The following is a 22,807-nucleotide window of genomic DNA, read 5'->3' on the forward strand; positions in this document are numbered from 1 at the left end:
ATGTCTTGTGTCACTGACTTTCTGCATTGTTGCTTCCATTTACAATGGTCATGCCATCAACAAGCTCTTAAAGCCTTTGGCTTACATTAGGGACTATATTCAAAGAGTCTGTGTTTACGCTATTTTGCTTTGTAATTTGCTTGTTTTTGTTTTTTTTCTTTTTAATCCATAGGGTGAAAACTTATCTTAAAACTCAAATGTAGAAAACTGAAGAAAGGTGAACAAAAATATTAAAACCGCACCACATTTCCAACATGTTAACCATACTGCTTGACATCTTTTTAGGAGAAAACATTTGATATAGGCCTACTTTGATGACTCCTTGTTGTATGAGAGGAGATGGGTGGTTCACCAGAACTATAAGATAATCAGGTTGGATAAGTTTGTCCATCACATCTTCTAGCATGACATCTGGTAGGATTAGGAGAACTCCACGCAAGAGATCGTATAACCCACAACAGATAAGTACAAGATAGTCTTCTGCACATCTGAAAACAGAGGAATGTGTTTCACCACAGCAGGAAAGACTCAAAAAATGCAAAATTGAAATTCTTGAGGGACAGAAAGAGGGTGCAGGTTAGAAATTTGGAAGACAATTTCTCCAATAGTCCTAACTACCAATCTTCATTAACACTTATTTTTAGATGCGGATAGTAAAAAAGATAAACAGACCAGAATTACTTTCTTTATGAGCAGTTCCCACTTTTACTGTACACAGCAAAAATCCCTATTTTTAAAATTTGTTATATAGATACAGCAAAAACTGAAACAACAGAACCATCTACACACTAAAATCTGAATAAATTTGTGTATAACAGCCAATGAAAACATTCAATTAGTTTTCAGAATTTGAATTTTTATGGAATACTAATCAAGAGCAAGAACTGTAAAATTAAAGCTCATGTTAACTTATTATTTCCTGTGCTTACCTGTCATCAGGGCTTTCAGATGGCTTTGGGGTATTCTCATTAGGTGAAGAAAAAGCAAGACTGTCCCAGTCTTCAGGAAGAACGTTCTTGTCAGCAAAGCTTGGCCAGCGAGCAATGGCTGATGATGCTCCAAGAACAGAGAATGCCAAGCCCAACCCTGCAAAGTTACCCTGCCCCTTCTGAAATGAAGGCAGTCCCTTCAGATTGTCTGGACGCCGCAGTGATGCTTCAGCTGCAACACCACCAGCAGCAGCAGCTTCAGTACATTTCAGGTCTGTATCAGCTTCTTTACTCTCTAATGCACTTTCAGATAACTCCACTTCTTTTGCAATATCCTCATATGTTTCGGCAGATGTTAGCTCTGAGTCACAAACGGTTTTTGCAGACTCACAGCTGCTAAGGAAGAGTTCTTCCTGTACTCTCTTTATAGTTTCAGAACTTTCCACAAAACCAATTCTACCCCGAAGATCAACGTAGTCACGCTCACCAAGGATCTGCAGGTCATCAACACTGCTTCCCATTCTTTCAGTCAGTCTTTTTCGATGAACTTGGGGTGAGGAAGTAGGTGATGCTGGTAAGCTTTTAGAAAGCCTTCTAGGTGCCTGAGAGTTTATCTTCTGCTGTACACTAGCCTTGGAAGTGCTCCCTAGAGAAATAAGGATATCTTAAGCATTCCTTTCACACTAAAACCCAGCTTCTCTAATAATGTTACACTCTACACCTATTGAAAATTGTTGTGAGCTGAGTTAAATTTATGTGCAAAACTGATTCAGCACCTAATATAGCTCAGATTTGGTTAATCAAAGTAGAGATATTAAAGTATTATGCAGCCATATATTTAGCAAGTCACAAATGTGAAAGAAACAAAATGCAAAATAATTTTTGCCAATATACAGGAGTTTTTAGATTTAAGTTATGATCCTTTCACCTAACCCTCAGCAGAAACTTTTACAGAATCACAGAGGGTGGAGGGCACATCTGGAGGTAGCTACACCAGAATCCTTGCTCAAAGCAGGGTCAAATAAAGCAGCTTGTTCTATTTGGAGCTTTGTGTAAGAGGTCCAATCTGCAGTGTTTCAGTGGACATCAAATTTCTACTTGGCAACTCTTTCGCACCAAGGTTTTACACATCCTTCAAATTTAGAACAAATAACTACATGTTTTAATTAACACTGCTTGTTTTTAACTGCACATTTTGACCTGCAACCGTCAAACTTTCAGAGCATATTACAAGTCTTCAACAAAATACAGTGTTGAGAAAGAAAGATGTCTGTATACAAGACTGGTAGAAGCAGTTACGTGTTAAGACTAGGAAAATGAGAATTTTTGCATTCACAAATATTTTGAAAACTATGCATCAGTTAGTATTAAGGCAATGACAATGCATTAGGAATGTATTCAGTTAGTATTAAGGCAATGACAATGCATTAGGAATGTATTCAGTTAGTATTAAGGCAATGACAATGCATTAGGAATGTATTTTTTATATGGGAAATCTATGAAATATATGAAAGAAATACATGAATATACAAACACACATACATGTACCAACACAGCCAGACCAAACTGGTCTTCACACATCAAGGGAGATCTACACAGCTGCAGGAATCTTACAGTCAAGCTTTCACACACATCAGCAGGTAGTACAACAAATTGCACAGCCACATGCACGTAGCAGGTTATCTAACACCCATATAAGTTCCTCTATTTTACAGAATCATACAGTGTTAAGGTGTTGGAATGCACTTTTAGAATCTTCTAGTCCCAGCACCTCCAGCCATGGGCAGGACAAGTGCCACTAGACCAGGCTGCTCAGAGCTTCATCCAACCTGGCCTTGAATACTGCCAGGGTTGGGGCATCCACCGCCTCCCTAGGCAACTTGCTCCAGTGTCTTGCCACCCTCACAGTGAAAAATTTCTTCCTACTATCCTACCTAAACTTCCCCTCTTAATTTGTACCCATTACTCCTTGTCCTATCACTATTATAGTCCCTGATTAAATATAAGAGTATTATACAAATTATATATTTATTTATATAAATTTGGAAATTCAAATTAAGAATCCCAAACACACAAACATTTTCATCAAAAATTATGTTGAGTATTCCTCTGGTACACATGAATAATCTCTGTTAAAAACCAAGAATTTGGTAACACTGACTTTAAAAAAGTACTAAAAGTACTTATGTAGAAGAAGGAGTTTTCATACGTTTTTTGTATGGGGAAAAGGACTGGTTCCATACACAATTTAGTACTGTGATAGGTTCTTCATACCACTTCTTTACTGAAAATCTAAAAAAACATGAACATACATGTTTCAACTGAAGTAGTGCTTGAAGACTCAATTTCCCTTTCCTAAACAAAATAGCAACAAGGTATCAATTGTAAAATGTATTACACTGTGATACCCAGAACATAGCCAGTCACACATGATCTGAAATATATCCACATCTGGGTGGATGTTAGGGATTATGCACAACAAAAGAAAAGTATCAGCTTAGTGCTCTCTGCCCAGATAAAATAGCTGCTTATGGCTGACTACTTCAGCAGCTGCCTGGTCAGGGCACTCTCATACATCTCTAGCAGGTCTGGTTAACAAATGAAATGCTTCTGCTTATCTGGTGCATTTCACTGCCTCAGCCATCAGGCGGGCAATTTGTTTCAACTTAAGAATGAAGAGCAATTTAGGTAGCACTTCTGTTCCATCCTTCTTACTTTGCTGTTCAGACATCAAGCTCCAAGGGACAGGTGGAGCTTTGCAAGAAATATCTGTGGGAAAGTAACACTTTAGGGCACTCTAGTCATTTGCAAAGGATTGTGTCTTAACATCCTTGTTTTTCCAGTATTGTTTTACCTTCCAGTGGTAAAGCTGTAAATCCAGTTGGAGATGTAACCACAAATGCTGAATTGTCTACTGACTTCCCACCACTGCTGGAATTTCTCAGGTACCTGAGTGATTCAACTTTCTCCTGGAAAATTTTGCCATCTAGAAAGAAAAGATAAGGGGAAAAGTTACATAAAAGCTTTTTATGTTTGAATTGCTGATAAATTAGACTCACAGTAGTGAGTGGTGGTTACATTTGGAGCTGATCACTGGAGGCTAATGAGAAGGGCTCAAGTCCAAACAACTGAGAAAAAGCACTTTTTGGTTTAGCAGCATGAGTTCAAAATTTACTTTAGAACAATAAAAATATTATGATGTACTAAAGCAGTTACATTTAAAGACAGTCCTTGCAGACATACAAGTAGTGACAACTGACTTTTTCTCATGTCAAAAACAGCAGGCTGTTCTCAAACAGCCTAAAAAGGCTTCAAGTATCAAAACATGCATTCTCCCCTTACTCAATTTTAAAATAGTTAAGTATTAGAGGACAGATACAGATAAACACAACTGTGCTGCCTTTGAAACTGATCACTACAACTTGAGGTACACAGGTATTTGCAAAAGGAGAAAACATTTCCAACTTGGATGATGCTTTCCACATTCACCTAAGTTATAGCTTAGGTTGTACAATGCTAATATTAAAGCACAAACTACGCGTTGTTTCACATTTTTAAGACAACCAAGAATTAGCTTTTAAAGCTCACATCCATCATTTTGCCAACATGATCATTCAGTATAGATATATTACAGCAGCTGTTGTTCTAGGGCTCCCCTCAAAGCCCACAAGCACTGCCAGGAGCTTGTCTGCAATGAACTGATGGTGCCTGACAATGATGTCATGCAGTGCAAAGTATCAATTGCAAAAAAATGCTCCATGGGTCCTTTATTTTTCTTGGAATTCAGTTACAGGAAGCAAGAAAGTACAAGTGGAGAATGGAACTTCTTCCAAAACCTCTATTTGGTCCTTTTACAATTAAGCTAGATGTTTTTATCTAAATTTGCCCACAGACAAATGTCCACACAGGCAGCTAAACTTAAGCATACCATTTAGCAGCATCAAACTTCAAGAAAGTTAAAGGCATAACCACCAGAGAAATTATCTATGGCTACAGACAGAAGAAAGCTCTCCAAGTAAACGAAGTCTAACTGTAACCTGTTTCAGAAAAGTAAAAGTAGTTTACAGTATTAAGTTCCAACAGTTCAATAATTTTTAATATATAGTCATTAAAATACAGGGAAGTTTTTTTTAAATATTAGTTTATTCCCAGATTTTTATCTTCTTGTTTATCTAAATGTGGCATATTTACCTGTGTGCAGAGAAAAGTAGAAGTTGGTAGGGTTGTGACAAACGTATGTATTAGTGGGAGGGTGAACTGCTAAGAGGAAATTGAAGACCAGTGTCAGCAATTCCAGGTCTGGGGGAGAACCAAGTACTTCTTCAATTATTTTCACAAATGACCTGCAAACCTCCTGAGGCAGGGATGCAAGGTGTCCCTCTTTATGCTCCTAGAAAGAAAGAGTAGTACAACTGTAAACCATTTGCAATTAAGTCGACACTGTCTTTTTTTAATTGTCATGCTGTAGTAGAACAGACAAGAAGAGGAGCTCAGCTACTAAAGCTGTATTCTTTAATTATGAGAGGAGCTACTCTATGTCCTGGATGTTATCTCAGTCCATCATGAACCAAATATTACATATGTTATGCAAGTTGATTTTTAGGAAAATGAGCATCTTCTCCATACTACACTGCCCTGCCAAGAAATGCTGGAACTTTAGAACATGAATCACCACTGAAATTAGTTTATTGTCATTGGATTACATATTTGTAGAGAAATTAATAGCTGCCAATACCAGTAATTCAAATATATTAATAAATTTCTGAACAGGACCACACTGAGTCATCTGTATTTCCACTTCAGTAGCCATTTTTATGAACATAAACATTTGAGATTAATTTATTATATTATAATTTCAGCTTAATCAAGTATTCTATATAGGTCAACAACAGCTACCTGAAAAAAATTATTAAAATAATATGGATTTTAGAACAAAACTTTAAGAAACTTGTAGGAAGCCCTGCCAAAAGGTGAGCATGGTGATTATCTTCTTTCTTTACAACTTCTCTAAATTTACCTCCTTTTTTGATACCCAAGCAACTTAATTGAGACTGCTATGAGAAAAGTTTAAATGAAGGTAATTTAAGTAAGTTTTTCCAATGAGAATGGCTTATATAATTTCACCTTCATTCCATCAGTCCCCACAAAATTGTCAATCATTGACCAATGTGAGTGGTTTTTTAATCAAGAAAATAACTTTTTCCCCACTATGCAAAATGACAGGAGAAATATTATGAAGCATTCTGTATCTAGGCATGTGCATTAATATACAATTTGAGAAATTAACTATATCACTAACAAGTTCCAAGAGTAGGGAACACCACATAAAAATGAAGAAACTAAAAATTTACAGACAGTAAAATGAAGAAAATATTTCTATAAAAAATCATTAAAAGAAGTAAAAAACCCAGTAAATCCATTTTATGTGCTGAAGTGAGAAACTCAGAGTAAAAAGGAATGCAAGGTAGAAATAAGAGTACAGGAAACAGTGATTACAATACTTATTTTCACAAATGGATACAGGTACTGTAAGCAGGAAAATTTTTCAAAATCATGCTCTTAACAAGTGTCTATCAAAGGACTGAAGCATTTCTCTGAAGTCCTTTCTGGCATAGCTATTTCCATGCCAGGGAGGAAGTTACTACTGTACCAAAATTTTGAGATGAGTGCTCAGACTGAGCACAGCAGTCAGGCTGCCCCATTAGGTATGATGAGATCCAGCACAGACAGCTTCAATACCTGCACAGTCTCTGCCTTTCAGTCCCAAAGGCAAGAACCAGCCAGAGACATCTCAGTTCTTTCTGTATAAAAGGGACAGTTCACTTCAGCTCCTGCTGGTGTATGGCTGTGCAAGCAACCCAGAGCCCAGGTTTCCAAATCACACCAGATGGTTACAAGCTCTTGTCCCTCCTGCCCAGCACTAAATAGAGCACCCAAGTAGGGAACTGAACCAGTTTACAGCAACAATACCTGTAGAGGATGGAAGTAGCCTGGAAGCACAGAGGACAGTCTACTCAACTTTTGCTACAGAATTTAGTCCTCTAGCCCACCCTCCCCAAATAAAACCCAAGTATTTGCCAAGCACAAAGTAGGACTGCAGAGTGGAAGTACCTGCAGGACCTGACAAGTTAACAGGAAGTGATGGACCACTTGAGCTTTCAAAAGCTGTTTGATGTTAAACATCTGCTGGTGATGGTTAGGTCTGATAAGGATTTCTAGAGCTGCTAACAGGGTTTCCCAAACACCTTGCTGAAAAACAAAAAACAGGAATGAAGCTTCAAAAATATATTTCTGAGCTTACATACTGAGGGAAAAAAATCCCAAACACTAAGTCAAGTTAGTCTTACACCTAACATAATGACTAAATGATTACAAGTGGCCAGGTCAGAAACTAATCATTAAAACAGTTTTGTACATTTTTAGCCCTGAACAGTTAATAACCTATATTAACCCTGAACAGTTATTTCCAACAGTTTAACTCCAAGAGAAAACAGGTCCTCCTTAGTTTCTCCACAAAAAACTTTATCAATTCAATTAAGAAGTCATATGCATACAGCACATTTACAGAATTTAATACACTAAGGCTACCTGCACCATTGATCACAGGAGACTGATACCACAAACAGCTAGTCAAAGGAAAAGAAGGAACACTAATTTTAGAAAATTGTAGTAATTAACTAACTACAACTACTCCTCCAGTTACTAACATGTAACTGGAGAGATTAATTTCAGACATGATAATACTTAATTTTTTTAAAATATTGCGTTTTAAACCTGAAGTATTTTCCAAAGGAAAGTATTTACCTTGGCTTTAGACCATATCTTCCAGTCAAGCAGCAGCTTTTCTAGCAACTGGACATCTTGAATAACTGCAGTAGAATCTGGGTCAAGCTGGAACTGCCCATTTTCGTTTGTATAGAGAATCTCATCACTGCAGCATCCTTCAAGGAGAGTCTTAAAGAGGGGGGAATTTTTTTTTGAGTACCAAAACAAAGCAGTACAGTTGTTCTATCCCACTTAAAAAAAATGAAAATCTTGAAAGAGACAGCATAATCTTGATAGGCAAGACATATCTACCTGGTCAACACTAATCTTGCTTCAAATCACTGTCCTGCCTTTGTAAAAACACTTTCAAATGTACAATTAAAATCTCAGAAGTTTCTAGATTTGTCCTAATATTGAACAAAACATCAGGTTTAGAACAGGACTTTACCTTCAGCATGCAAAATCCAACAATGCATTTTGGTTTGATCAACACCCGGCGAATCATAGAATAACCATTACAGTTGTCCATCTCCTGTATTCTCTGCTGATTGTATTTTGTTAAAGACAGTATAAGCTGTAGTGCTAAAGCTTGAGTGTCTTCACAGCTGCTAATTTCTACTACCTGAGGAAAAGGCAAATTTAATAAGACAGTTTAAGTGGGAAACATCTAGAAAAAAGCTTTGTTGCACTCCTAAATAACTACTTATGGATTAAATCTCTTCTAAAGCATTTCAGATTATGTACATAACCTTCATTTTGTCTGTGTGTACTTTCAGATATTACAGTTGAAGTGATCATTTCTACTGTGCTAAATTATGATCTGCTAAGGAAATACAAGTCCCATTACAAGAATTCCTTTCAAAGAAAAAAAAAAAATCTGTTCTAAATAAATTTTAAATAGAAGGTACTTGCCATGCTAAAAAGTCACAAGGTTGTGAAACACATGAGCCACTAATAAGAATCAACTGTTCACCCTGAAAAAAGTAATTTTTTTAAAGTGTTAAAGCTATAAAAAAAGGTTCCTGAAGTTCTGGACTAAGTCTAGCTGTAAATGTCTAACACTGAAGTTTTATTTTATCCATAAATAGACTAGTAATTTTACAGATGAAAACCATGAATCATTCCCCCTCTTTGCTTTCTACAATTCTTGAAGTCCAAGAGCAACTACTAATTTTACCAAAAAAATACAATAATGAAATCTCACATTAATGGGATTTCAGGTCCTGTAGGTTCTCTTGACATGTACCTGTTAATTCTGCTGCACTTACACTTTTATACACCTGTATTATAAGACCTGTATTGTCTCACAGCTGATCTATCATTTGCTTGCCTTACTGATGCAAACAGTCTCCAGCAGGATCTATAGCAGATACTCAGCATAAATTTACATAATAAAATAACATGGATTAGGATTTTCACCTCAGATTTCACTATCAGTGGTGGAATTACAACAGCCAGTGTCTTTATAACCATTATCTAATGTGCACTTGTTTCTACTCTCACCATATCTTTCAGAGCAATACCAGAGGTATATAAATCAGGTAAGTCTTAGGCCTACAGTAGTATTTTCAATTAACTGCAGTTAACTTCAGAGACTGCTAGCACAAATATTAACCTCTCCATGTACAGGTCACAGCTAAACAGTAACTAAGTCAAGGCCTTACTATTTTTCAAATAGCCATTTTTCTTAGGATAAGCCTTTGAAGACAGGTGAACAGTTATCACCAAAAAGCTCTCCCTAGTCACTAAAAAAAAATTAAATCTTTGCACACCATGTAGTTTTATATTTATTTATACTTGCATTGTGAATATCCTGTGGTTAAAGCTATGCAATGAATTTTGGTGCCTCAAAATCAGAGACAAAAAATATAATCACTTCTAAAGAACCCCTAAAGATAATCTCCTTTGATATTTAAAAGCCCCATTTCTAAATCAGAATGTATCCCCATCTTACATACTGGCAATAGTATAAAAACCACATTAGAACAGAATTATAATTACATTTCCTGTTTAAGACAACCTGCATGATGCAATCTTATGCTGCAGGTATTTTCCACAAGTTTTCATCAACAGAAAAGCATCACATACAGAATAGAGCAAGGCAGCTAGAATAATGTGATTTTCTACACAAGGTACAAGGAATATTTTATATGGGAGAACACAAACACACACCCTACTCCTCCAGCCCCCTTACCCTAGCAAAGAGGAAAACAAATGCACCAGTGCCTCCAATTTCATGTAGTATGCTCTGAAGAGTTTTATATTCAACTGGCTGAAGTGCTTTTAGGTGATGAGAGTCCAACACATTGCTCTGAACTTCTTTCAAACTGAAAGGTCTCTGAGAAGGTACAGTTTTCACTTGACCTTTCAGTCTAATGACAGGCTCGTATATGGTGTACTGACCAGGGCAGCTTGTGGTATAAACAACAGCAAGACTCTCCTGAAAAGAAAGGAATTTAATTTTTTTCCTAGAAATTCAACACAAACCCCCCCACCCTCCACTCAAGGATGCAAAAAGCCAAACACAAAAGTCACCTAACAGCAAGAAGTAACAACTTTGACTGTTCATTTCTACTTTACCACTAACACGCACTGAGGTTGCATGCAGTTGCATGTACACTAAAATGCAGCAGGATTCCCAAATCTTAGCAAACTCATGCAATAGCTAAAGCACAGAAAATTAAGAAAACACTAAGAAATTTCACCAAGGATCCCCCTCTCATCACCTTAATACTTACATAACTGTTTTGCATAAAAAACAAAGTTACTCACAAATTTAAAATAAAATGAGCATATAGAGCTATTGAGTACAGAGTTTCCTTTTCTAAATTTTTTCTAAAATTTTCTAAAGTTCATGGTTTTTAAAATCTTCTCCAGCTTTTTCTTTTAATTCCATTTTTTAATTAGTTTCGTCATAAGAGAAACTCAACACAAGTTTCATTAATAGACGTAAACCAAAACCAAAGCTCCTATGGAAAGTAGCTAACTTTTTTCACAGAAATGTAAAATGATTTTTATTGAAAGGTTATTTAAAATAGAGAAAAAATTTCATTTAAGGAGCTTGTACTCTATGCTAAAGTGTAAAGATTGATTTGTAACTTGAGCACATGGTTCTTTCCTCTGCCTATCTGGTGTTCCTTAAGGCAAAATAAGCTTATAAGTTGCATGACTGGTTTGTTAAGCTCTTATCCAATTAATTTCTTCTTAACCTACTCAAAGTTTAGTACCATTGTCTAAACTTCACACAAGCATCACATCCAGACAGAATGAGACTTTGCCTACAGCTACAAAATGAAATCAGAAAAATCCCTCTAGTGGGAACAATTCATACAGAAGGAATTACCAGTGTATGAATTCCCAGAATATAGCAGGCTTCACTGATAAGCAAGTTTTATTTTATTGTTCTGCTAGAAAGAAGTATATTTACACCTGCATCTGGCAGGCTGTTTCAGGCAGGAAAGATGAGAAAAGCAGAATCTCCCAGCTGGAAAATGACTTTTCAGCCAAATGTGATGCAAACTTAATTCCTCCAAAACCTTCAAGGACTTTGGATTAATTCTTTTGCTTCCTTAAAGCCACATAAATCCTCATTTCTCCTCTTCTTCCAGTTTTAATCTTAAGAGGTTAATTTAGCATTCCTTGGCTACTTTTACACTAATGGAGGGAAGAGCTATGTATCCATCCTAAAGCTTTTGGAGGCACCTGTTTATCCACTATGATTTAATGTGCTTGATTTAATAATTTAATGTGCGTGATTTGAATTATTTACAGATGCTGGAACATCTAGAAACTTTCAGAACCCAGCCTAAAGCAAGATGAAATGGTCACCCTGTGTGGAGGTCAGCTCCCATTAAAATAAGCAGGAAGAGCCCCACAATGATCTTAATGAGAAGAGGATTTGATCATGTCTGTTTTGATCAAATTAAGCACTTTGGGAAACAGCAGGAAACACATTCCCACTTTCTTAATCAGTTCTAAAAGATTAACGACCATTTTTAAGTAGAAACTTACAATTAGAGGCCCAACATCCACTTCCTTTTTTGTCATGAAGAGCTCCTTAATTTGTTCACATTGTAGAATCTCTTTACTTATGTACTTTGAGCAGTCAGCCAATGTTTTGCCATATTTACAAGGCATTACAGATGTGAAGTCTGGGCCACACGTGTATAAGTAAAATGCTTCCTCTGGTCCAATATTTGCACCTAAAATCCAGAAAATAATCTATTAACTCTTTACTATACAATAAAGTAAAATTCAAACATTGGCTAATAGGATCAGAGACTTTACAAAGAACGTCACCAGCTGGATTCTTTAGGCTCTGATGATGAAACAATTAGTGCAGCCCTAATGATTGCTATTAGCTACAGTAGGTCAGTGACTTCTGACACATCACAGGCCAGATTAATTCAGTGGCAAAGGCAACTGAAACCAAGTCAGGAAAACTACCTGCATGAACTGAAGATCAACATCTCTGAATAATTTTCCTCTTTAGAATTAAAAAGTCATCTACCCAAGCCTCCTCAAAGCTTTCAAATCATAGCGAGATGACAGATAGCCACAACATGCTGCATAGTCTTGGAGACTTGGGCAGTGACTGAGCAGGATGCCACAACAGCTCACTACAATTGACAGAAGGAAAAAGCCCCAAAAAACTGTATGAAAAGAGGCCAAATGAACCTTCCTTCCCTTTCTGGGCAGCACATCTTGGGTCATCTCTGATCTGAGAACACAAACTCAGAAGCATCATCCAGAAGTCCTCAGGTCTGATGTGTGGGTGCATGACAACTGTACAGCAGCAAATCCAGGGCTCTTTGGATACATCAGTTATGCAGGGGCAGGCAGGGGGCAACCAGACCATGTAGATTCTACAGGTTACATTTATGACAAGTTTCTCACCTATAGCCCACAAATGCACATCTGTACACACAGGACCTGCATGCATCACATATCCTGGGCAAACTGATCTCACTTGTGGAGCAGTCCTGACTGGGCCACATCATCTGAAATGCCAGGTGACAAAGCAGCAGGGCTCCAGCCTTCAGCATTAAGCAAACACCCAGAAGTACTAGATAAGACTTCCCAAGGAAGGAGGAGAATTATACATCTAAGAAATTTCTAAAGTATCACTACAAGTTCCAGAAATAAGCTTGCTTAACTCAGAGCATTCAGTGGTTCAGATTTTGTGCAATTTGAAGCTAGCAGGTTAGCAGCAGGTAAGTGAAATCAATTTTCCAGGTAAGAGAGTGAGTGCTTTAAGGAAAAAAAAAAACTATAGAGCAAATGTCACTATCTCTCTATCCCTTACCCCAAGGTATTATCTTTAAAAAAATTCCAAAAAATTTGCCAATTATGGCATGCCGGGGTCTCTCTCTCTAGCTGGTCAGAGTGACCCCGAGAAAAGTTCGAAAGTTTATTTTCCCAGCCTGGTGCTTGAAGAAGTAGTCAGGGCTCTTCATTTTTTGGTCTCAAGATTGTTTATTACATCTTATCTATAAAATTCTTTCTCCCTGTCCAGCCGAGATCCGTTCGGCAGGACAGTCAGAGGCACTCCGCCCTCCCCCAGGGCGGTGTTATCTTTATATACTGTAAAGTACATGTACAATATTTACAATCATTCTCCAATACCTATCATCTACACTAGATAGTGAGTTTCTACTTTAGACCAATCTTAAAGTGCCAACATTACCAGACAAGACAGAGGTAGAGAAGAAGAAGAAAGGCTAGACACACCCAAATCCCTCCATCTTGTCACCAGAAACTCCTATACCAAAAATCCTAAAACCTACATTTACACTCTGTGAGTATTTTATTTTTATATTATCTAAACTGCCGTGGCTTTTATCTCTTCATGTAAAGGTGTTAAGTTGTTCCATGGTTCATACTCGAACCCACTGGTGTTCTGGGCTGTGTGCCAGGGTCTCTGAGCCCCCTGGCAGGGGTCCCAGGAAACTCCAGACTCCCAGAGGTATGTCCTGAGTTCCGACAATGGCACTAAACAGAAAGCAAGAAAATATGGCAGAAGGATACATTAGGAAGTATCCAATACTGAAACATGTACCTACATTCTCCCTGATATGCTGCTAAAGGATGTATTGTTGTTTTTACAGTAAAAACATGGCATGTTAAAAAAGACATTAAAATAAGCCATTGATCTTGGAGAGGAAAGACGAAACAGGCACTTATTCAAGAAAAAAGCATACAAAAGTACCATTAAATAGAAGCAGATTTCCAAGATCCCATCTACCCGACAATCGAAGCAGATCTTCTTGGGATGATGTGCAATGGCCAATCATGCAAAATGTTTTGTTGCTGTCAGATGATAAGCTTGTTTTCCTTGGTAGTGCAAAATCTAAATTAATCTCACATTGCCTAAAAATACATATAAAACAAACAAGTTGAAATAATAAGAATTGATCAAAATTGCTATCTAAGATATTCAGCTGAGGTTTAAAATTCATTTTAATATTCAGTAGGTGAGAAGCCATGCTGTCATCAACAATAAATTACTGAAGTCCTCTTCAACATCCAGCCACCTTAAAACTCAGTAACATAAGATATGTGCATTCCAATATTGCACAGAACAGATGAATAGAGTCCCAGCTAGGGTTGCCATGAAATCAAGTTTTCCTAGCTCTGAAATACCTTCCTTCTTTCCTCTGACCTCGAAGAGGAAATGGTATGTAACACACTACACACTTTGAATAATTGTGGAATTTTAGATCATTTCTACTATTCCTACCAAGTCAAAAGTCCTTTGAGCATGCTAATGCACATCATGAAAACTGTGGTTCCCATTGGCTGGAAAACACCATGCTGAGGATTTGCTTGGACCAGGAAACATTGTCAGAACTGGTGAGCTGCACAGCCACAGGCAATAACCTGATGCTTTCAGAAAGCATCCAATTAACTTAAGTGCCTTTACATATACACACTGATTTGACTGTAAAGGTCATTCAAAGCTTCCTGAAAGAGCCTAACTATTATCAAACTAGCAGCTAAATCTATATATAGAGAGGTCTCAACAACTACCTATGGGGAGAACACTGTAGTATTTTTAGCTTTCCCCTATATCTCCATATTGGGACTTTATTGAATATCAGCATGCACAGACTTAACATAGCCTTCACAGATTGGACTTTAGGAAGAAAGGGTAAAGACTGTGATATTTACTAAATTCCTAATTCTCTAACCAGTGAATAATTCATGCAGGCACAGGCCTACTCAACCTAGCATCAGGTTCCTCATTTAGGAGCAGGGACCTTCACTTTGCAGTGGAAGTAGTACTTCTCACCATCAGTTTTTGTCTGAAGTATTTTTTAAAATCTTCTTCCCTATTTGTTTTTCTCAGTGGAACAAAGTGACTGCCTTTTCTCCTACTCCTCTTAATTCCTACTTAAAGCAGTATTGCCTGACCTACACCTCCTTAATTTGGATTCAACCAGATACATTATGCCTACTACTAACTTTATGACATAGCTTATTTTGGGATCTTCCTCACAATCTTGTAGTACTTGCCTTTTTCACTTATTTGTGATGAAGAAAAACACTGGTGTCTGCACTGGTCCATGGTATAAACTGACAATTCTCAAAGTGATCCATGAATATTCTGGATATCTCTAATATTCTAAGAAACTCCTAACAGTGTAACATACTCCCTTCTCCTATCCTCCTAGAAGACTACCCGACCTTAACTGCAGCTTGCACCAAAATAATGCAATGTTTTCTTAACAGAAAATATCTTTAAAAGAAGATAAATATCTAGGTACAACTAATGTGTTCTTTACCTCTGACCAGAAACCCAGAGCAACAGCTTCCCATGGAAATTTTTCTTGCCTTCTGGCTTCTGCAGGTATTTTAATGCCAAATGCTGCCACCTGCCCACAAGGAAAACATTCCCTGGAGATTCAGCCTGTGCCAGCAGACCAGCTTTCATCTCGTCATTTGGATCTATGCACATACTATGTAAACAACAAAAAAGAAACAATGAGGGTGTGTGTTTTCGTATTTGCATTTTAAGCCCCAAACCTGCACATTCGGGCCTCAGTTAATTTGAAATTGTGTTCCTTAACTTTGACAGGGAAGTTTTTTGATCACAGTTCTATTTTTAGAGTAGTCAACATAAGGTAGGGAAATCATCACAAAACTTTCACCTTCGTTATTTAACTTATCTGCATAAACTTGCTTACATTTAAGATAAAAATATCTCTATTTTAGAGAAAAGTTGAATTCAATTTACTGAAAAAATGCAGGTGCTTTGAACATGGAAATATAGTGTTCTAAAATTGTAGTTCTAGACATATTTCAAGAATACCTTAAGGATTATTTACGAGAACTAAATTAGTGCTAAAATGTGCTCAGAAGATTAAAACCAAGCCTATCCCAGTATTACAAAGCAGTAATTTTCACAGCTGAGGTGTGAAAACCTACAGCTGCAAAAATCTTTTCCATCTTCTCACATTTATTGTGTCATTTCATTAGAACTTCAATTGCTACTTTGTGGGCAGTTATTTATAAATGACTACATGAAACATGCAAGACCAGAGCTTAACAGTTGAAGCTGATAAACCTATAGCTCTGTATCCAACACACTTCCTTGATGTGTGCAAGATGTCTCTACTATAGAAATTAGTTCTCTACTCTCCATCAGTATTCTCTGCAAGTTGCTACTACAGGTAACAATACAATATGTCCACAGGACTGCTTCTGGACTAATGCACCATACCGAAAAATGAATGCTCCAGTGTTCAAGTCTGCCCAAACTTGGATCATCAGAGCTTTGGAACCCAGTGAAATTATGTGAATACAGCCATCTTCAACAAGTTTGTCTCCCAGGCTTACACATTCCATTCCTCTAGACTTTGTTTCTTCTAGAAATATAAACATGTTGCAATTACAATATAATACAACAACAATGCCTTTCACAGCGTGTCCCAAGTGTGAAAAGAAACCATTCAGGTACTGCATAGAATTGGGTTTGGTTTGGTTTTCTTAAGTGGGTTGACTAATAAGCATGATTCTCCTTAGAAACCTAGGTCTCAAACAGAAATAGAGGAACTTAACACTAACTCAGCACTTTATAGGTTTCTATTTGTAATATATAAATTCACTGAGCTGAATACACTCTAACAATGATGCTTTGACATATCATATTACATTCCTATGTTGAACTATCAGTGTGCACCAAGAAATCTTCAGATTTTTCTTCACAAATCATCCTACCCTTTAAGCATGATCAGTATTCTTACTTTACCAAGCAAAGGCACAGACCTAACAAAAACAACTCAAGTGATTTTCAAGGTTCAGGGCTGGGTTTTCCCTCCTATTTAAATACAAAAAGAAGGAAAAAAGAGTAAAGGTGTTCCAAGTGTTGTGAATGGGACACATTTAAATAAGGAATTTTCCCTTTACAAATTATAATCCAAGAGATTCTGCTTAGAGCAGTTTGAGAGCGGTTGAGTCCCTACAAAAGTATAAATGGAAAATTATTTTACATCTGCTGGCATTTACATGGTGCACACACAAGGAAAATTAAGAGGAGTTATACTGAGTCAGCCTGAGGCTTGATCACCAATACATGAAATCAAATAAACTTGAGCAGTTGTTTTCTATAACTACAGCTGCAGAATTTATTATTTTCACCATAACATGAAGTAGCATAAATGCTACTGAAGTTACAAATTCAATGAGAATATTTCTAAGGAAGCAGATATTAATCTAATTCAAGAACTAGGGTTGGAAATGTTGTATCTCTAAGTATATAGTACAGTAGTCATAAAAAAAAATAATCAGAACTACCACTGCTGTTCAATATCTATCATAAAATGTCAAACTTTTGTATACAGTACATAGATTCGAGTATTTGTAACCAGAATCCTTCAGTGCTACCTAAATAAAACCAAAATACTATATCCTCACCTGTGCTGTCAAAACTGTTCTCTCTTACAGCTATGAGTTTGCTTCTCCTCTTGACTTTTTTCCCCTTTTCTGTTGAATTTTCTTCTTCATGAGCATACTCCAGACGAAACCACAGTGAGACACTGAAGCCATCAGACATGTGTGGCCAACAATTTTGCCCAACTAAAGGCAAGTGAATTGGGGCTACATGCCAAGAAGAAAGTAGCTGGTGACTCAAGTTTTCACCATCTGCCTCTTTCTTACTCTGTGACAACTTTGCTCTTTTTGGTAGTCCAGCATTTTTATTGCTGGAAGTGCCAGCACATTTTTGTGAGGAATTGCTACTCAAATTTGTGCCATTCATCAAAGGAAAGGCAAGGTATTGTAATGGATTCATATAAATATTAGTGTCTACAATCTTCAATACACCCTTGAGTAGTACCTCCTAGAAGAAATAAAACAAATAAATGAGAAGAAAAAATAGACTGTTTACACCATGTAGTCAAGTATCATGCAACTAAATAGAAGCCTATTCCTCATTTAAACTTGGAGTCATGTTTTCCCAAGAGAAGTGAGTTTGTATATCCAAACCTACACACACATTGGCAAAGCATCAGGTAGCAAGAGACTGTGGGCCAACAAAGCTTTGGGGATTTAGTCTGGGCAGATCAGACTTCAAGTTACCCTGCTTTGGAATCAGCTGAAAAGCAGCAGGTGGTCATTGCATAATCTTATCTCACTCCTGTTATGTGCATAAAAAGACATCACCTTTTACCCCGTGTTTGGAGGCTGGTTAAGAAAGCACACACAGGCCATGACTTTGTTACTGCATAACCAGTAACAAAACTAGCTGAGTCCTTAAGCCAAAAAGTTTCTCTTGTTCTTTGGCTGATAATTACATGCTACCATTGAAAATTTGACTTGTGACTCTTTTGTTTAGTTTGGAATTATTTCACACTGTGCAGTAATTCTTTTTTCTTTTCTTCCACTTGTATTTTTCTACAGACTTACACAGAAACCAACAGACTTATTTCAGCAGTATATCCCACACAAGCAGTAGATTCCAGCATCACACCAACCAACATAGGACACTTTTGAAACTAATTCCTGCTGCTAAAGCATTCTCAATATAGTGAGATGCCTCGTAACTTTAAAGGAACCACTTCTAATTTTTCAGTATTATTGCTCTGTCATCCATCACCACAATATCAGTCTCCTTGAGAGGATTCTTGATTTCTTGTGCTGAAGAGAGTTCCCAGGACCAACACACCCTTCAAAGCCCTTCTCATTTCCGCTTTCCTTTTCCAGTTTTGAGAAGGAACTATTTCTACAAACAAATTTTATTTCCTCTGATCCATTCAAATATTGCTGTGCATCTCCTTATTCCCCCAAATTCTTGGGCACAAAAGGATTTTCTTTTTGCTTCATTTTTCTCATTAGACCTCTGAATTTTGCTATGTGCTACTCCATACATACTGTACAAGGAGTCTTCTCCAAAAATATCCTCAGAAGAAGAGTTAGCTCTTCTGAACAAGTCTGTGAACTCATCAAGGAAACTAGAAGATCTACCAGCACCATCTGACATGCTGAAAATAAGAAGACAATAATATTGTTGAAATGGATTTTTTTAAGCTTTAAAAACTCATATTCTATAGTATTATGAGGAAAGATGAATTTGGAATTTGAAGTGTTTTTCAAAACCATTTCAAATTAAGGAATCAATAATAATTACAAGATTAATTTTTAAGAGATCCAACAGTACTCTCTGATAATTCACTTTTTATATTCAAAATTTCATTGAATCAATTAGTGCTATGCTAAATTTTGTCCCAGATTTGCAAAATGGAGTGAAAGTCTGAGAACCAAGTGTCTGCCTGGCAAAGGCTCTCCCCACAAAGCCTCCATGGATCCAAGTCCTGGGATGGGTTTACATCACCTCCTGTTGTGAAGCACCCTCATTACATGAAGCTACCTTAGGGTAAACATTTCCTCTGCTTCCACATTCTTGGATTAGCTAGCTGCTTTCCAGTTAGAAATAAAACTCAAGGCATCATCAAGATCTGGGTTACAAAGAAATAGGAAATATAGACTTACATTGTGATGGAATGAAACTTAATCAGCTGCTATTTTTTCCCAGCAGTGTTTAACACTGTCACACTAGTGGTTATGGTTTCAGTTGTCATTTTCACATCTGCCAGTATTTCTTTGTTCCACTAACTCAGAAATAACCCTATATTTACACTAAACTTTCTTGCAGTTAAAAAAGCAGCTGCATAAATTCACACACCAGTGAATTTCCTTTGCCAATTTTGCACTGTTTGACTGTGTATACATTAGATTTTAAAAACCAATACTTAAGTTACATGGACCTTTAACTCACCATAAAAACTAGATTCTGTTTGTGTCAATATATTCAGAAATCCTCCCAAAAGATGTTTAACAGCTCCCTGTACAAAAGAATAGGTAAAATGAATATCTGAAGAATATCCCCCAGCTCAAAGAACTAAGTTCTTCTAATCAATTCCTGCCTGCTATCGATTTTAATGATAATTTAGATTATTTGAAATTATGGACTGTTTTTATATTTGCCAATGAACAACCTTTTGTGTTCTGTACAGTTCAGTTGCAGAAGAGAGACTTTGAATTTCAAATCATTACCTTTTGCAGGAAGGATATTCAATTTAGTTGTTAAAAAAGGCAACTAAAAATCTCCAAAGGATTATGAGGGCATGACCATTTGCATAACTACTAATACAAAGTTATGAAGAAAAAAAGCATGGAATATTTTTTTGGTACATGATTCACAGTTTCTAAAAGAACACATTCAATAAAAAGTTTAGAATGCTTACATATACATACACACAAGCAGATATCTGCCCTTTTTTCCTTAAGGCCCTGACAATCATCAAATCCATCTGTAGGGATTAAACAGATGAAAGATTGAATCTTTCTTGATAAAAGAAAGACACCTGCAAAACTCTAAAGCTTTGTAGGACAGATACCTTTCAACAAATTACTTAGCTCCTGGTAACTTAAATGCAATGCTGACAAAGTTTCACATCTTCTAAAATCCCATAAAAAGGGAGAATATTCAAGATCACTCTATCAGGTATGATAAAATTAAATATATACAACTGCTAAACTGTTTCCTCTGTTAATAATATCTTTACCTGTTCTATAAGGACAGTGACATTTCTCTCCTTCTGATTGATGATATTCAGGCAGCTTTGAAATACATGAGCAAGCACATCTAAACTTGCATTACCAGCTGAGAGCAAGTTTAATTCCAACATGCAAATTTCAGGATACATTAATTCTCCTTGATTGATGTTTTCAGCCAGGCCATTAAAATAACCTGAAGCACCAGTACATCCTGGTTCCACCTTTGTGTCTGCTCCTAAAAAGAAACCACATGCATTTTACTGAAACTTACTCAGCTGAATACAGTTTGCATGATTTAAGCAGAACATCCAAGGACATATCTCCAACCTTCTCACAGGTAGAAACCAAAAATAGTCACTAGGTTATAAGCAATTTTCAGAGATTATCATAGTTTTATAGTCCACTTCAGATTTTTCTATTTTCCTGCCAACACAGAAGGGCAAGGATGCAGCTTCTCCCGTTACATGCTCTTAAACTATCTGGCTTCATTTCCTGGGAATTGGACACATACAGAAATGGCAAAATATGCAGTTCATGAAACACAACAGTAAAATCATTGTAACAGAGCTCCAAGCTTCTACACAGACTTTGAACCTGCCAAGAAAGGAGATAAATTCAAATAATTTCATGTTAAAAGGCTGGATGAAGCAATTTTTTCTTTAACTCTGAAAATGCACATGACAGAATATCTGCATGATAATCAAAGAAAAAACCCAAACACGTAAGCCTCCCTGTTCCCTTTTGGAAAGACTTTAAAATACATTCCCATGTAACATGTGTCTAGACCAAATGATTTTAAATAATGTATCATGGAAGTTTTTCAGATTAACTTTTTAATTCAGAAATGCTTTTAAAATATTATAAATCTATTGATAAAGCCTAGTCATGCAGGTAAACAGCAGCAGTTTGATGCAGTTCTATTAAAGGCTGTTGCTGTTCATGCTGATCTCATACCAGAACATAGGCACCCAGGTGTGCTCAGCACAAAGGAAAAAAATTAAAGCAAATTCATGTTTAAAATTAATTACACAAACAGAATACAGCAAGATATATGCACGTCAATTGTTTAGAATAATGAGATGTGTTGTATAACAAGGGGGCTATTAAGTCAAATGAAGCATGTGATTGGGAAAAGCCAAATAGTGCTTGACAAACTTGATCGCCTTCCACAAGCCAGAAACCTGCTGGGTTGATATGAATGAGCAGTGGATGTCTACCTGGATTTCTCCAAGGTGCTTCATATAGTTTCCCACAGACTCCCAGATAAACTGATGCATTAGGGTGGAGGCAGGGGCTCTGTGCAGTGGGTGGGCACTGACAGCCTAGGTGCACCCAGAGGGGGGTGGGAAATCCTTTTTAAACTGGACACTGTCACAGGTGGGGTCCCCAGGGATTGACATTGGGCCCAATGGTGTTCAATATCTTCAGGAGTGATCTGGGTGATGGGATCAACCCACCCTGATGGAGTTTGCCAATGATACCAAACTGAGTGGGGAAGTGGGCACTGGGAAGGGAGAGCCACCCTGCAGGAAGACCTGGATAGGCTGTTAGAGTGGGCTAACAGGAGCTTTATGAAGTTCAACAAGGACAAATGTAATGTTCACATGGGAAAACAGAATCCAGGAGTGCAGCACAGACTGGGATCTGCCTGGCTGGAGAGCTGGGGTCCAGTGGACAGCAAGCTCAGCATGAGTGAACGTGTGCTGCTGTGGCAAGGAAAGCCAATGGGATGCTGGGCTGCATCAACAAGGACAACATCAACAGGGATAAAAAAACTTTATCCCATTCTATTCAGTGCTTGTCAGGCCACACAAATGCTGTGATTGGTTTTGTCCCCACTACATAAAAAAGACAGGAGAAAAAGTTGAGAGAACTGGACTTGCTCAGTCTTGAGAAAAGGCAGCTTGGAGGACATCTTATCACCATTTAAAAGCTGTCTACAAAGAAAGTAGACTCCTTTTTTAAAAGAAGTCACATGGACAAAAAGCAAAGGGTAACAGGTACATGTTACTTCTGGGGAAATTCCATATAGACACAACAGGAAAGTTTTCCCTAAT

At 37.2% G+C, this 22,807-nt stretch overlaps 1 protein-coding gene across 1 annotated transcript in view; it reads right to left on the reverse strand.

The window, feature by feature from the left end:
* The window catches only part of LYST (lysosomal trafficking regulator), a 78,293-nt gene that overhangs the window by 30,526 nt on the left and 24,960 nt on the right, over positions 1-22,807 (reverse strand). Inside the window, exons 9-24 of the mRNA XM_030235285.2 lie at positions 20,759-20,985; positions 19,969-20,035; positions 19,065-19,174; positions 17,610-18,033; positions 16,417-16,561; positions 15,479-15,652; positions 13,903-14,063; positions 11,706-11,896; positions 9,889-10,134; positions 8,143-8,316; positions 7,734-7,883; positions 7,041-7,178; positions 5,121-5,319; positions 3,784-3,915; positions 930-1,575; positions 311-488 (exon numbers count right to left, since the gene is read on the reverse strand). Coding sequence (XP_030091145.2) covers positions 311-488; positions 930-1,575; positions 3,784-3,915; positions 5,121-5,319; positions 7,041-7,178; positions 7,734-7,883; positions 8,143-8,316; positions 9,889-10,134; positions 11,706-11,896; positions 13,903-14,063; positions 15,479-15,652; positions 16,417-16,561; positions 17,610-18,033; positions 19,065-19,174; positions 19,969-20,035; positions 20,759-20,985 — 3,362 coding nt within the window. The remainder of the gene's footprint in view (positions 1-310; positions 489-929; positions 1,576-3,783; positions 3,916-5,120; positions 5,320-7,040; positions 7,179-7,733; positions 7,884-8,142; positions 8,317-9,888; positions 10,135-11,705; positions 11,897-13,902; positions 14,064-15,478; positions 15,653-16,416; positions 16,562-17,609; positions 18,034-19,064; positions 19,175-19,968; positions 20,036-20,758; positions 20,986-22,807) is intronic.

The sequence above is a fragment of the Serinus canaria genome, chromosome 3 (assembly GCF_022539315.1).
Source record: "Serinus canaria isolate serCan28SL12 chromosome 3, serCan2020, whole genome shotgun sequence".
Taxonomy (NCBI): domain Eukaryota; kingdom Metazoa; phylum Chordata; class Aves; order Passeriformes; family Fringillidae; genus Serinus; species Serinus canaria.